This window comes from Corylus avellana, chromosome 3, assembly GCF_965113065.1.
Source record: "Corylus avellana chromosome 3, dhCorAvel1.hap1.2, whole genome shotgun sequence".
In the NCBI taxonomy this organism is placed as follows: Eukaryota; Viridiplantae; Streptophyta; class Magnoliopsida; order Fagales; family Betulaceae; genus Corylus; species Corylus avellana.
The window spans coordinates 36,777,882-36,790,958 of NC_142492.1; the positions used below are offsets into that span (position 1 = coordinate 36,777,882).

At 38.4% G+C, this 13,077-nt stretch overlaps 2 protein-coding genes across 3 annotated transcripts; both read right to left on the reverse strand.

Moving 5' to 3' along the window:
* Positions 1-1,140: 1,140 nt before the first annotated feature.
* On the reverse strand, positions 1,141-4,748 carry LOC132176326 (Protein Transporter, Pam16). Of its 2 annotated transcripts, XM_059588501.2 has the most exons (5): positions 4,281-4,748; positions 3,176-3,248; positions 1,932-2,019; positions 1,594-1,724; positions 1,141-1,483 (listed from the first exon to the last, which is right to left on the reverse strand). In XM_059588501.2, exons 2-5 carry the CDS (start codon positions 3,176-3,178, stop codon positions 1,355-1,357), a joined length of 351 nt encoding a protein of 116 aa, XP_059444484.1. In that variant the 5' UTR covers positions 3,179-3,248; positions 4,281-4,748; the 3' UTR covers positions 1,141-1,354. The 2 variants fall into 2 exon arrangements, with proteins under 2 accessions (XP_059444484.1, XP_088371150.1); XM_088515024.1 differs by lacking the exons at positions 3,176-3,248; positions 4,281-4,748 and having other exon boundaries at positions 1,932-3,132.
* Positions 4,749-7,403: 2,655 nt separating this feature from the next.
* On the reverse strand, positions 7,404-12,569 carry VIM1 (Zinc finger (C3HC4-type RING finger) family protein). Its single transcript, XM_059588335.2, has 9 exons — positions 11,992-12,569; positions 11,098-11,630; positions 10,303-10,428; positions 9,729-9,828; positions 9,581-9,642; positions 9,403-9,505; positions 8,994-9,138; positions 8,492-8,706; positions 7,404-8,209 (listed from the first exon to the last, which is right to left on the reverse strand). Exons 1-9 carry the CDS (start codon positions 12,448-12,450, stop codon positions 7,712-7,714), a joined length of 2,241 nt encoding a protein of 746 aa, XP_059444318.1. The 5' UTR covers positions 12,451-12,569; the 3' UTR covers positions 7,404-7,711.
* Between the last annotated feature and the right edge of the window lie 508 nt (positions 12,570-13,077).

Here is a 13,077-nt window from a genome sequence, read left to right on the forward strand (position 1 = left end):
CGTCCCTCCCAATATTCCCTTGCTAAACTACGACTTCCCTAATCTATCATCCTTATCGATCCATCCTTAATTCCCTTGCTAAACTACAACTTCCAACTAATTAAACTAGGAAAGTGGTTTTGGCACCGAGTCAACCCTTTCCCACGTTGACGTAGAAATTAATAATAAATAATCTTGATGTCGACCACTATCATAAACGAATGAATGAATGAAGAACATACTTCACACTCTCCGTGTTGGCCTCACTACCTGCAACTTATCATCACCTTCACTTTCCGCGTGAACCCTTATCATGACGTTACGATCTCTTCTCCCCACCAAAATTACTTTACTGCAACACCAAACTCCATCTATTTCAACTCAAATGGAAACCAGCCATTTTTAAATATTGTTGCAATTAATTAGGGCCGGGCATCGGTTAAATTGGTGACTGTAGAGATATTTTCACCTACCAAACCAAAAAAGTCGGTTCATTAACTGGCTTCATATCAATAAGAATAAATTTTGACCATTTCTGCTAAGCCCTAACTCGGTGAGTTAGTTGTGGGCTTTTTTAATATTGGGCCCAATTTGTAAGTAATCCTTGTCCAAAATGACTTACAATCAGCTTTAGTCCAGGCTCAAAAACTGCAAAGTTACTGCGGTGGAGAAGATTGGAGAACTTATCGAAGCCCATAGGAAAATTACCAATTAACACAAAAGCATTCAATCGACAACCTTTTTCTATCTGGTCTACTTTCATGCAAAATCACTATAAAGTACGTGGAATAAGTACATGTATTCATCATCATCATTTGTGATTTAAGTATTCCAGAAACCAAACAAGAAATCTAAGTCGCATATAACAAATCTTCAAGGAATACCCACGAAAAAACTATGCAAATCGGCATTGCCTGTTGCCTTGTACCCATATCGCCCACATGCACCTCCAACACATACAACAGTAAACACCAATTTTACCCCAAATCCCAGTACACTAGCCCAACAATCTGGGCATAATTTGTCAAATTAACATTGTACCAATATACGTACATATGCACACATGGAAAAATACCTGTTCTAAAGTCGCATACAAACGAACAATGAAACCGACCCATCTTTTGCTACATTTGTACCACTCTGCAGACAGGTATTGATTAGTAAATGTTAACTAAATCACCAATTCATTCCACAAGTCAAAATTTTCAATACTACGAGTTCAATTAAACAGTACAATTCCAAAAAAAAAAAAAATTGCATCTCATATTAATCACATGACAACTCATGCAGATGAAAAAGAATTTGGATAACAGCAGGAAGTGACAACCCTACAATTTACTAAAATAATTAAGGCAGTGGAGTAAGCCTCTAGAAGTCATGCATCCATAGTTCCCTGAGCTTTCTTTTGGTGAACAACTTCCAGGCATTCTTTAGCTCTATGAACCTTTGATTGTAGGTAAAAGCTCCCATTCTTTGCATTCTGCTCAAATAGGTTGTCATACTTCTGCATACAGCGGATTGTCATATGCTGTTAAATAGCAACCAGAAAAAGATGCAATACTACAATCTTCAAGACAGCTAAATGAATAGTAGAAATGAAGTATAAAGCAAAACCTTTAAGATCTCCTCCCAGGATGAGTGCTCAGTGACACCTAGTACCTGCCTTGCCTCCGGTTCAGCCATAAATTTGTTTGCTTTAATAATATTTTGAGCCGTTTCTCGAGCAACGCCTGATTTTGAGGCATCTGGAATCATTCATACGAAGCTCTTAGTGAAAGTTGCAAGGTGTTTGGAGACAGCACGACACAATAGACCTGAAAGTGAACTTCAGACAGAACATACGTGGACTGACATGACTTATATGAGTCCATAACCTCTCAAACAAAAACCAACCACGCTGAATTTGAAGCGAATAAGCATACTTTTTTTATAAGTAAAGCAGAAAAACATACTTGAAAGCGCCTGACGATATGCTTGAACTAAAGCCCTTGCCAAGACTCCAGAGCCTACCACAATCAAGTTGGCAAGAAGTCTTGAAGCCTGTACAACAAGTAACATACAATAAACTAACATAACATTTTCTTTCATCTTCCCTTTTGCTTAAATATGGCTTGTGCAGAATCATGCCTACAGAACCCAATAGCAAACAGTTGCAACAAATCCCCAGTCAAACGGAAATACATGGTTTTCCAAGGAAAGTGACAAACTTGAAACAATTTTCTCATAAGATATTAGTAAATGAACGTTAACTAAAGGTGACAATAACACTAGCCCATGGCCTAGCAGCAGGGCTATAACAAAAAGGCCAAACTTCAAAACCAGCAAAGCAAAACCCAAGTGTAACAAAATGTGAATGCCAACAGTACAACTAGTTAAAATACCATAAGTAGACCTAAAGCTTCATAAAGTTTCCAGTCTCTTTATTTTAGTACAAGATGATGAAGTGCCTAACATACCAAAAGAAATACATAAAAGGAAAATATAAGCCCAACCTAATCAATAGATGTCAGGCATCTATAATCCATTCTGCATTCTGACATTCACACCCAATTACTTGATCATCAGGTTGTTGGCACATTTAGGTCATGAAAGATAACTGATGCATCTGCCACTAAGTTAAACCCTAAGCAATGAAGTGTTTGCCAGTGCTTTCCTATCTTTTTCACTAATGAATAGGTAATCAGTGTACTAAACATGTAAGTAGTCCATAAACAGCTACGAAATTCAAAATAGTCATTTCCAAGGCACCTCATAAATTAATCAGAAAGTGCTACATGGGCAACTATAAAGCTCTACAAAAACCTTTTTGCAGTGGTTATCTGTTATTTATCAACAAAAAAAAGAAGTTTCGGAAGCAATCTTCTAATTCAAGGTCATGCATTGGTTCACAAAGTGTAATATGAGCCAGACTCACACTCCTAGGTCACCCCTCATGCCAAGACGGGGCCAACTGGCCACTCACGAGGGCACCTTCAGAACTCAATTAAGCCCATTGCTTGCCAGTCAAGAAGCCCATTATGTTGCTCATTAACAGGCCCAAATTCTAGTGAAAAATTCATAGAAAATCAGGAGAAAGGAAACTATATAGGTTACAATAAATATCCATGACAATACATGAGAGAGAGAGAGAGAGAGAGAGAGAGAGAGAGAGAAAGTTTGTGTGTGCGCACGCAAGTAATAAGCAAAGCATACATACCATCACTGCAGAGGGGGCAAATAAGATCCGGGAAGTGGAAGCACCAAAACAATTACGTCAAGATTCAAGAAACCTAAAACAGCATAACTACATGTGAAATATGTCCTTAAATAATAGAGTAATGTTAGAAACCATATTTTATCCCCATGACTACCCACAATAATGATGTGAGCATCCCAACCAACCTTTGGATCAATCCTTATTAAAAAAAATTAAAAAAATTAAAAAAAAAATTCAATGGTTGGTTGGGGCTGATATGTCAGCATTGTAAGATAATTATAAAATAAAAATATAGTTTCTAACATTTCTCTAAATAATATCTTAACTTTTAGTACTCTATAATCTATGGTGTTTGCACATCAAGAAATACAGAAACACACACAAATTAGAACCAAGCATGCCACTGACTCGATAGAGTAGGCGGAACAACAAATTCCAATCATGCAGAACAGAATAACAGAAGTTTCATATAAATTTTATTACAAGTAATAAGCCATAAACCAAACACAAATACTGGCCTACAGACAAACTTATGTACTTAAACTGTTCCAAGTAAACAAGGATAATCACTAAATCAATTCAAAAGTTCACCCATAAGCATGCCAAAGGCCCAAAAGATATATAAATTCAAACTCAAAAAGCTCAACACAACCCTCCATAGCAAGCTTAATTGGCAATTTTAAACAATATATCCTTGAAAAATCTTTATTATCCAATGCATGCTTTCCACAAGGCAAAGTTTGATTGTCGTTATAATAATGGAGCAATTTAGTTGATTGTGTCGCAGAATCCTGAATGTCTGAGGCATATACTAGCCACATAAATATTCTAAGCATAATGACTGAAGCTAATGAAATCTATCCCTAACATTTGCCACCAAAGCCTACCACGAAACAGAACATCCGCAACAAACTAACATCATAACCAGACAAATAGTCTGGCTATTCTCATACAAAATCTCGAACAAAAGGATAACGTCATGATCAACCAGAAACTTAGAAGTGATATAACATGAGCTATGACTAAAACCAACAGCTGAATAAAATTTATCTTCACCAACGCACAAACAAACCACGAAATAAAAGGATCAAACAATGGTACTTACATGAAATTATAAACTAATCAATGGGAATTTATGCGTGCCTTCTTCCTTCCAAAGAAGAGGGATAGGGTTTTCATGGGGGAGAGAGAGGGGAACGGCAGGGAGGGAAGTCGGCTTTGGAGGAGCGAATATGGGCACTCTGCCACAGCAATTGGACGACACGCAAGGCCGAAAGTTACCCAGTATTTGATGGGCCAGCTAGGTTGGGTTTCTCAAGCCCAACAGACCCAATATTTGACTAGAAAACAGATCAATAAATCCAGGAATAAGCTGCAAGCCCAAAATCTGCATTGACTTCAAAGCTTTACACTTCCGCAGCTAACACTTGCTAATCTAATTATGGAGAAAGTTAGATTTACACTTCCGCAGCTAACAGAGTCACAGACGCCCTTAGATTAGAGTTGCGTCTTACCGTCCTACCATAAACTCGGACTGGAGAAGGGCTCAAGCTCAGAAGAAAGAGGAAGAGTCAAAGAGTCAAATAAAGTTTCTTCTAGGCGTCAAGCCTGCTGGGACGTGATCCTCCTTTAGCAGCAGACAATGAACTTAGGATTAGGGTTTTCATTTTATGTTGCGGGGCGGGTACCCGCATGAGAAAAAATTTCAAACCGCGACCCGCCCCGCCCCTGGTTTGCAAAAATTTAACCCGGTTTTACACTTTTAACTCTAAATTCCAGTATGTGCATGGCGGGGCGGGGCGGACGGGTCGAGTAATGCGGGTTTGGGCGGATTTTGCCCACCTCCTAGACGAAACCAACAAGGCCTTGTGGCAGTCATTGCCCCCTTTCTGGCCTCCTTGCTCTTTTCCCTTCCTTGCCTAGCTCTTTGGAGCACTTTCAGTAGCTTTTTTAAACCCAATACCAACAGATTTCTCGTCCCTTCCTTAACTTTTCTATCCATTATTTTAATACAAAACATTTTTCTCTCCTCACTTGCTGTCATTGGAAATTGCAATTGCTTCTTCATCCTTCTTTTCCCACGCCTTCTTCCTTTGTTGTTCTCATCTCTCAAAAAAGAGGGTTCCACTTCCCAATTCGATCCATTCCCCGAAACCTTTCAACTCGAATCCAAAATTAGCCGTATGCGTAGGGGTGTTAAGTGAGCTAGCCGTTCGCAAGTTCGAGATTGGCTCGTATAAGCTCGGCTTATGCTCGATTCGATTATTAAATAAAGCGCTTCGTGAACATAAATACTGGCTCGAATATTAACCGAAGCAAGTTCGGCTTGACTCGGTTAGGCTCGTGAGCAAGTTCGTATAAACTCGTGTGTATGTATATATATAAATACTAAGTAATGCATAATTAATTATAAATCTCATAATTATTAAAATTTTAAAACTGCATTTATATTTAAGTGTTGGAAAATGAAAAATTCTAGACTCTTCGTGATCAAAGAGAGAGAGAAAGCAATCATTAAAAAGACCACGATTCAGTTAGAGCAGACCTAAACGAAAGAAAGAAGAATCAATTAGAAACTATTAAGGAAAATTGCAAAAGACATAAACTATTGAAGAATTAAACAGACCCAAACGCTATTACTATATGTCTTGTGAGCGAGAGTTAGAGAGTAGGAAATGAGAGTTCAGGTGAAAGATGCGCTATGACTGGTAAGGGAGATTGAGAGAGACATTTAAAAAAAAAAAAAATTTGTAGGGGGCATTGTCCCAATGCAGTCTGAATACAATCTGTTAACTTATCCTACATTGCTAAGAAAACACAAATCTTCAAGTTTGCTTATTTATAAAATGATGCATATTCTCTCTTTGAAACCAAGTGCCTTACTGTATTGACTCAAGCTCCATACTCGACTAGTTAGGCTAAACAAATGCTTATATGCAAACTAGCTTCTTAAGTCGTTTAAGAGTACTTTAAGTTATTGTCCCCAAGGGGTAACTTAATCGGCAGTGGACCACGCCTCATGAAGCGAAGGTCACTAGTTTAAATCTCTCATCCCCCTTCCCTTGTGTACGTGGACATGTAAAAAAAAGAAGTACATATCATCGAGCTCGATTTTTTTGGCTCGTCTTTAAGCTCGACTCAAGCTTGAGCTCAAGTAAAATTTAAACGAACTAAACCTGAACAAGAAAAACTCGCTCAAACTCAACTCGTTTACACCCCCTACGTATGCATACCTTCCTAGATTATGACTTCGAACCCTTGTCGTCTTCTTTTTCAAGAATAACTAATTAAAGGATATCAACTTCATTGCAAATGTAATGAGCAATCTCGTGTGAGAAATTGCCCAAACCCCACGTGCTTCAACACCTGTTACTGAACAGGTGCCCAGACAGTCTCATTGAATTTTGGGATCCCGGTCCAACTCTTCAATGGCAGTCCTACCAACGCATCTAAATCGTGCACCACACCCATTTTAGAGTAGAATAAACTAGCATAGAAGACTGCTCAAACACTTCCTCATCCGACTATCCCGATTATTAATTATATCGCTAGCTAATATTCACTCAGCAGTTGGTCAATTATCAAGACATCAAATGATTTTGAAAATGAAGTACAACCATAAAATATTACTATTTTTTTTAAGAGTAAAGTCCACATACCCCCCTCAAACTATCATTCAATTGACAATGTCCCCTCAAACTTTCAATTGCGACAATGTATCCCTAAACTACTAAAACATCGTCAATATCCCCCTCAAAGCTAGCAAAAAGATCAAAATGCCCCTATATATTTATCAAAATGACAAAAATACCTTTAAAATTGAAAAAAAAAAAAAATTAAACAAAAATTTTAATTTTTTTAAAAAAATTATTTTAATTTTTAAACGATTTTTTTAAACCAAAATTTTTATTTAAAAAAAAAAATCAATTTTTACTTTTTCTTTTAGATTTTTTTTTTTTTTTTTTTTAAATATGTTTTAAAAAACGAAAATTTTACTTTTTTTAAACAAAAATATATATACATTTTTTTAACGGAATTTTTTATAAAGAAAACATTCTTTAAAAAAACAAAAAAAAAAAAATAGAAATTTTTTAATTTTTTTTTTCTAATAAAAAGATTTTTTTTTTTAATTTTAGGTTTTTCCAGAAATTTTAGTTTTTTTTTTATTTTTAATTTTACTAAGGGTAGTTTCGTCAATGAGGAGGACATTGACAATGTTTTGATAGTTTGAGAGATACATTGTCGCAATTTAAAGTTTGGAAGGAACATTATCAATTGGGTGGTAGTTTGAGGGGGGTATGTAAACTTTCCCCTTTTTTTAATTTAAGTCTATGTCAAATATGACTTAAGCATTCACAAAAACGCTATCTACTATATAGATAGCTCAACTAAGTCAGGCATTATCCAATTTTCAGCCCCATTCTCATACACAAACCCTGTAGTCACCCCAAAAAGCCTACCAATGTCCCTTTTACCCAAAATACTCCCCACCCAATGAAATGAGTCTCTACCTGATGATCCAACCAATAACATTAATCATTCAAAGTCATCATCAGATTGCACAACAAGAGGACTTGATGGAGAATCATTTCCTTCACCCACCACTTTCTGTGATTTCCTGCCCCTGGTCTTTACACCAACACCAATATTTTCATCCGCGGCATCCTCAGCTTTTCTCCTCCTGCTCTTTCGACCAACAACACCCTGTTTCAGTGAGCAACCCTCAGCATCAGCTTTCTTCAAACAAGTCTTGTTTTCCAACCTGTCCTTGTTCGCTAGTGAGCATTCTCCAACATCAACTTCCTTTTGCTTCAGGCTTCTTTTAGGCTTGCTTTTGGTTGGAGGACTCTGCACATCATTCTCTGCACCTGTAATTTCTGGATTTTCTGCATTGGTTTCACTGCTTGGGGGTGAAGGATCAACACTTTGCTCCGAGCCATCCGTTTCCTCACCTGACTCCTCAATAGGCTTCCCATTCTCCTCTTCAGTCTTGGATTTCAATGACTCAATCACATCCATTAATTCTCTATTCACCTGCAGCATTCAATTCCACAAGCTGATGAAAAATACATCTCCATTTGAATAAAGAAGGGTTCATACTTCATACATGAAAGATTAAAAAATCAGTAATACCCCCATCTGGTTGCTGGAAGACATGAGGCTCAAGTGCCTTTTAAAACAAGCATTCAGTCCATATTGTTTCAGGATTACCAGTGGTAGTCTCCCTTCCATTTTCTTAGGAACCAAAAGCAAAATAAAGCACAAATAACATTCAGTTGTAAGAAATCAGTGAAAATGTGCATATACATGACACACCTGAGGATTTTGGAGAAAATCAGAGATGTCTGTTGGACAAGATGGACAGCTCATGACATTCTTTTGGGATCGAAGCGCCCGTCCACCCCTGCTTCTCTCCCTGACAAAAGTTTTACCAGCAAATGCACCTTCCAAACACAACTTGCAAAAATTATGTGCACATGGTGTTGTTATTGGGAGAGTCATCACCTGCCGACAGATAAGGCAACTGAACTCTGCATATGCAACATATACAAGTGAATATAAAATGTAGAATTGCATGTCATTAACACATGGTTTAACATGCAAACCAACCACTAAAAAACTAGAGTTTGCTTCACTATTCAAAAACAACTCCAAGTTCATAAAGAACCAAAGAGTTGACCAAACCTACTTCTTTCTCTAGATTCACATTTCGAGATTTGATCAACCCTATCAACATTTTTTAACCGCACCTACTGAACTTGAGGGTCAAAACTCAAGAGCTAATGACAAATGACTCAAGATTGGAGAGAGAACAGACCTTTTAGGAGCTTCTCCCTCACACTCATATTCTGAGCTCGTTTTATTGCTTTCCTTGACCTCTTTATGTCCTCAGAATTCACTGGTTTCACCCTTTTTCTACTCAGGGGCGGAGCTTGCTTCCACTTCCAGCAACCCTCTTCCTCCTAATACATGTAGCGATAAATGCTGGAGCTTAGTAGCTTGCAACAACAAAAATTATGTTCAAAGTGAACAACTATAACTATAGACACCCAACTCTAGAATTGCTTATCAAAATTTCTTTATTGTATCATCAACGACGCCTTCTTTACTGTCATGATTAGTTCATTAATGTGCAGCTTTCGGATTGAGCAGAACACAATCTCCCACAAACAGAAGCAATTAAAGCAGAAATATTAGGTTGAGAGGGACAATTTCAAACCACCCACATCAAAATCCCACGATGGACTTCCCTTTCTCTCCGTTATTTCCATTGCCTTCTTCAGCTCAGAGATGACAGGTAAAGGTCTAGGTCGATCCCCATGTTCATCACTGCAGTTCAAGTTAGGAAAATTTATTAGAGTCCAAGTAAGAATAAGACAATTAAATAATTGACCAAACACAAACCTCGTCCATGGGGCAGGTTCATTGTCACATCTAACAAACAGATACCTGCAGACCTTAAAGCCCTATATGAGGGAAACCACATCAGTAGATCTGTTAGCAAAAGCAAACCAGATGGGCAATTCTAAAAAAAAAGTACAGCACATATTACCTGAATACCCACTTTTCGCCAACATTTTTCAATTCTATAGACTCCATCATACCGCACCCCTTTTTCCGGGGCATATGAAGAGCGCTTTTCCTTGTGGGACCTGCTCATCATGAGAAGGGACAAAGCAAAGCAAAACACTTAGCTATTGGTAATTTCCTAATTTCTTAATTTGTTTTTTTTCAATTTTGTTCTAAATAATAGTTAGTTCATTGAATGAATTGATGTCCAAGAAATAGAAACCCTCACCAGCAAGAAAGTAGTGTTTACTTTTAGGAAACTAATTTCCTTTAAAGCCAGTCTCAAATATTTTTTCATCTAACAAGCGGTATTGCCAGATTATAAGATAATTAGTTGGCTATTTCTATAATTGGAAGAATGAGAATTAATGCATCAGCCTAATGTTATGCAAACTCAAATATAAAATGGTCTCAAATGGATAACATCAATTTACATATTCGGAATGATGGTGGAGAATTATGACTTTCTTATTAAATGAAACAGAAAATAAAATTAGAAAAGGGATCTAAATGATGTTAGAGATAGAACAAGAGACTGAATCATCATTAACACATACCTGACAACTCGAACAGGATACCCTTTTAAGCAGCTAACTTGAAGTGCCTTGTTCAGTTTCTCGAACTTCTGATCAAAAGACTGCTCCTTGTTTGTCCTTCTGTTCCCACTAAGATCTCTGCCTCCACTGCCATCCACAAGCACATGCAGAAGCAATTAAATTTAATAGATGCTTGATAAGTGAGAAGGCCAGGAATAGAAGATATATTGATCACATTTATTAGTATGCTTGGTAAGTGGAAGATTTGAATAAATACGGTGGAAGATTTGAATAAATACAGAGGAAGATTTGAAGCTTTGTCGGATAAGAAAAAAGAAAGTGAACTGCGAAAAACTTATAAACAACATAAATAATGGTTCCATCCTAATATGATCCACCAAAGGTGATCCCTATGTACACAAGACATCCTCAACGTAGGAAGTCTTAAAAGCATTCAAGAGCTATTGTGGAAGGGGAACAAAATTTTGAAACAAGCAAGCCCTACAGTAGGAACATTGGAATCTAAACATTATTGCCAAACACGGCCTCATATTGTAAATCTCCACATAAAATCATTTAGCCCTGTTCTAAAGCTGAGGCTACCAAGATGCATCCAGAGGTCCTCAAATTGACTAATCTTACAGGAACAATCAAATGGCAATGAATCACCAACAGCAGCCAGAATTAGCAGTAACATGTTTATTTTGCTAGCTTTGAAAGTAACCTAGTAATTGATGAATAAAGATAATAGATTCAATGAAGACTATTGCATCAAAAACCAAAACCATTCGATCAAGCAGTAATCTGAAAACAAACCTCCCAGTGTACAGAAACCACTCTCCATGGTCTTCGTCATCTTGGTAGCCTCCAGAAAGAGCCACTGACTGCGAGCCATAGTCTGATTGTCCAGCAATGCCAGCAACATGTGGAAGGTGGGCACCCCATTGTCGGCATTCCAGTCTATCTTCCCAAGTCTCCCCAACAAGCACACCCTGATTCCTTACGGGGTCATTTTCGGCTGGGATAGGACCAAAATGATCGGGGGAGACACTAACAAATATCTTTCCACTGCAAGCATTGGCCTTCCCATTCCTTTGTGCACGCTCGGTGGTATACGCCTTGTCAGGCCTATTCTGGTTATGTACGAAATGATAAACTTTCGAAGGCCCTCCATCAACAATTGACTTGGACATCTTTGCCATACGAATGGCTACTACAAGGGTAGAATTGATACGGGGCTGACTCGCCATTTTGGAAGGAATGGAGCTGCGGCACTTTGCACAATTACGCTTCCCTTGCGCAACCCATTTCTGGAAGCATTTTAGGCAGAAGTTGTGCCCGCATGGCGTCTGGTAAAAAATTCAAGAAGAACCAACTTCCATGTCAATGAAACATCAATGAAGACCGACATCTCATTCATTTCAAATTGCCAATTCAGGCAATTTCATTCCTAAATTGCCAGGAAATTTTTTTATTTTATTATTTTTTTTTTTTTAAAAAAAGACAATATTGCGACAAACTGGCATTGGACGGAGAACAACAGGCATTTCAAAAGTAATCGAAAATTTGAAGCTATAAGAAAAAATAAATTATCAAAGAAAAACAAAAATATAGGGAGACATGTGAGGGGCATTGATTGCTAAGAAAATGATGTATCAGAGTGATCGACAAAAAGAAGCTCAGAAAATGAAAAGAAGGAAGAAAGCGCACCGTAACAGGTCTCTCCGGTAGCTGCATACAGAAGGAGCAGTTGAAGCTCCCGCCCAGAAGATCCAACACATCTCCTCCACTCGTCTTCTTCTTCTTCTTCTCCTCCTCCTCTCCATCAACGCACGCCTTTCCGCTCACCATCAGCTCCTGCCGCATCTTTGCCTTCTCTCGCTCGGTCAGGGAGGCATCGGCCTCGATCGCTCGGATCTTATCGATTAGGTCGTCGGAGGCCCCGCCGGGAACCTTCACCGGCAGGATGTCTCCGGCGGAGGTGCAGCAGTCGGGGCATTCCCATTGGAGAGAGGAGGCAAGGGTCTCCGGACGACCGCACGAGAGACAGGTTGCGTGCCAGGGGGTGGCGCACGTTCTGCAGGTGAGCTTCTCTTCATCGGAGGGAGTGACCTTGCAGACCATGCAAATGCCGTCTCCGTCGCAGGGCAGTTGGCTAACGTTCGCCATTGGCGGATTACTGTGCTCTCTGATAAGACAGGGCGAGACTGAGAGACGTTTTAAAGGCTTTTGAGAGGTTTAGGTGAGAGGGCGTCTGTCCTTTATGGGAGAGAGGGAGAGAGAGAGACGGCGGGTTTTTGAAAACAACGAAGAAGTGGAGCGGATTTGAATTTCAGAAGTTATCAGAGGCGCTCGGCTCTAGCTTTCTCTGCTTACGTGGCGGCTAATGACTGCTTAATGACAAGCTAAGTCAAGGGACTCCTTGGCGAGCTCCCCTACGCCTGATATTTCTGATTACGGCTCTTTTTTTCTTTTTTTGGTTGTGAATTGTTTTATTTTGACGATAGGAAACTCAGCACAAGGAAGGAGATACACGATTTAAATATCCAAGATGCAATATTTTAAAATTGTATCTCGAATGATCGAAAAAGTCGAAACAAGACCAGACAGAGGGTGAAAGGAAAAGTCGAAACAAGACATAGGGTAAAAGAGAGTCAAAAAATGATTTTTTTTTTTTTTTTTTTTTTTGTGTGTATAATCCTGCATAATTTCGAATATCGTTATTAGTTCGGGTACATAGACCAAATGATACAATGTGTGGATTTGCTCTTTCTTTCTTCTCTTTTTTTTTTTTTT

Bases quoted from the DNA above. Each gene is read 5' to 3' on its own strand.
- LOC132176326 (XM_088515024.1), bottom strand. From the start codon at position 2,067: ATGAAAGAAAATGTTATGTTAGTTTATTGTATGTTACTTGTTGTACAG. The intron at 1,725-1,931 runs GTATGTTTTTCT...GAATGATTCCAG, and splicing joins ATATCGTCAGGCGCTTTCAA to ATGCCTCAAAATCAGGCGTT. The intron at 1,484-1,593 runs GTTTTGCTTTAT...CGCTGTATGCAG, and splicing joins CCTGGGAGGAGATCTTAAAG to AAGTATGACAACCTATTTGA.
- VIM1 (XM_059588335.2), bottom strand. From the start codon at position 12,450: ATGGCGAACGTTAGCCAACTGCCCTGCGACGGAGACGGCATTTGCATG. The intron at 9,829-10,302 runs GTATGTGTTAAT...CATGATGAGCAG, and splicing joins TATCCTGTTCGAGTTGTCAG to GTCCCACAAGGAAAAGCGCT. The intron at 9,643-9,728 runs GTAATATGTGCT...TCCCTCATATAG, and splicing joins GGCGAAAAGTGGGTATTCAG to GGCTTTAAGGTCTGCAGGTA.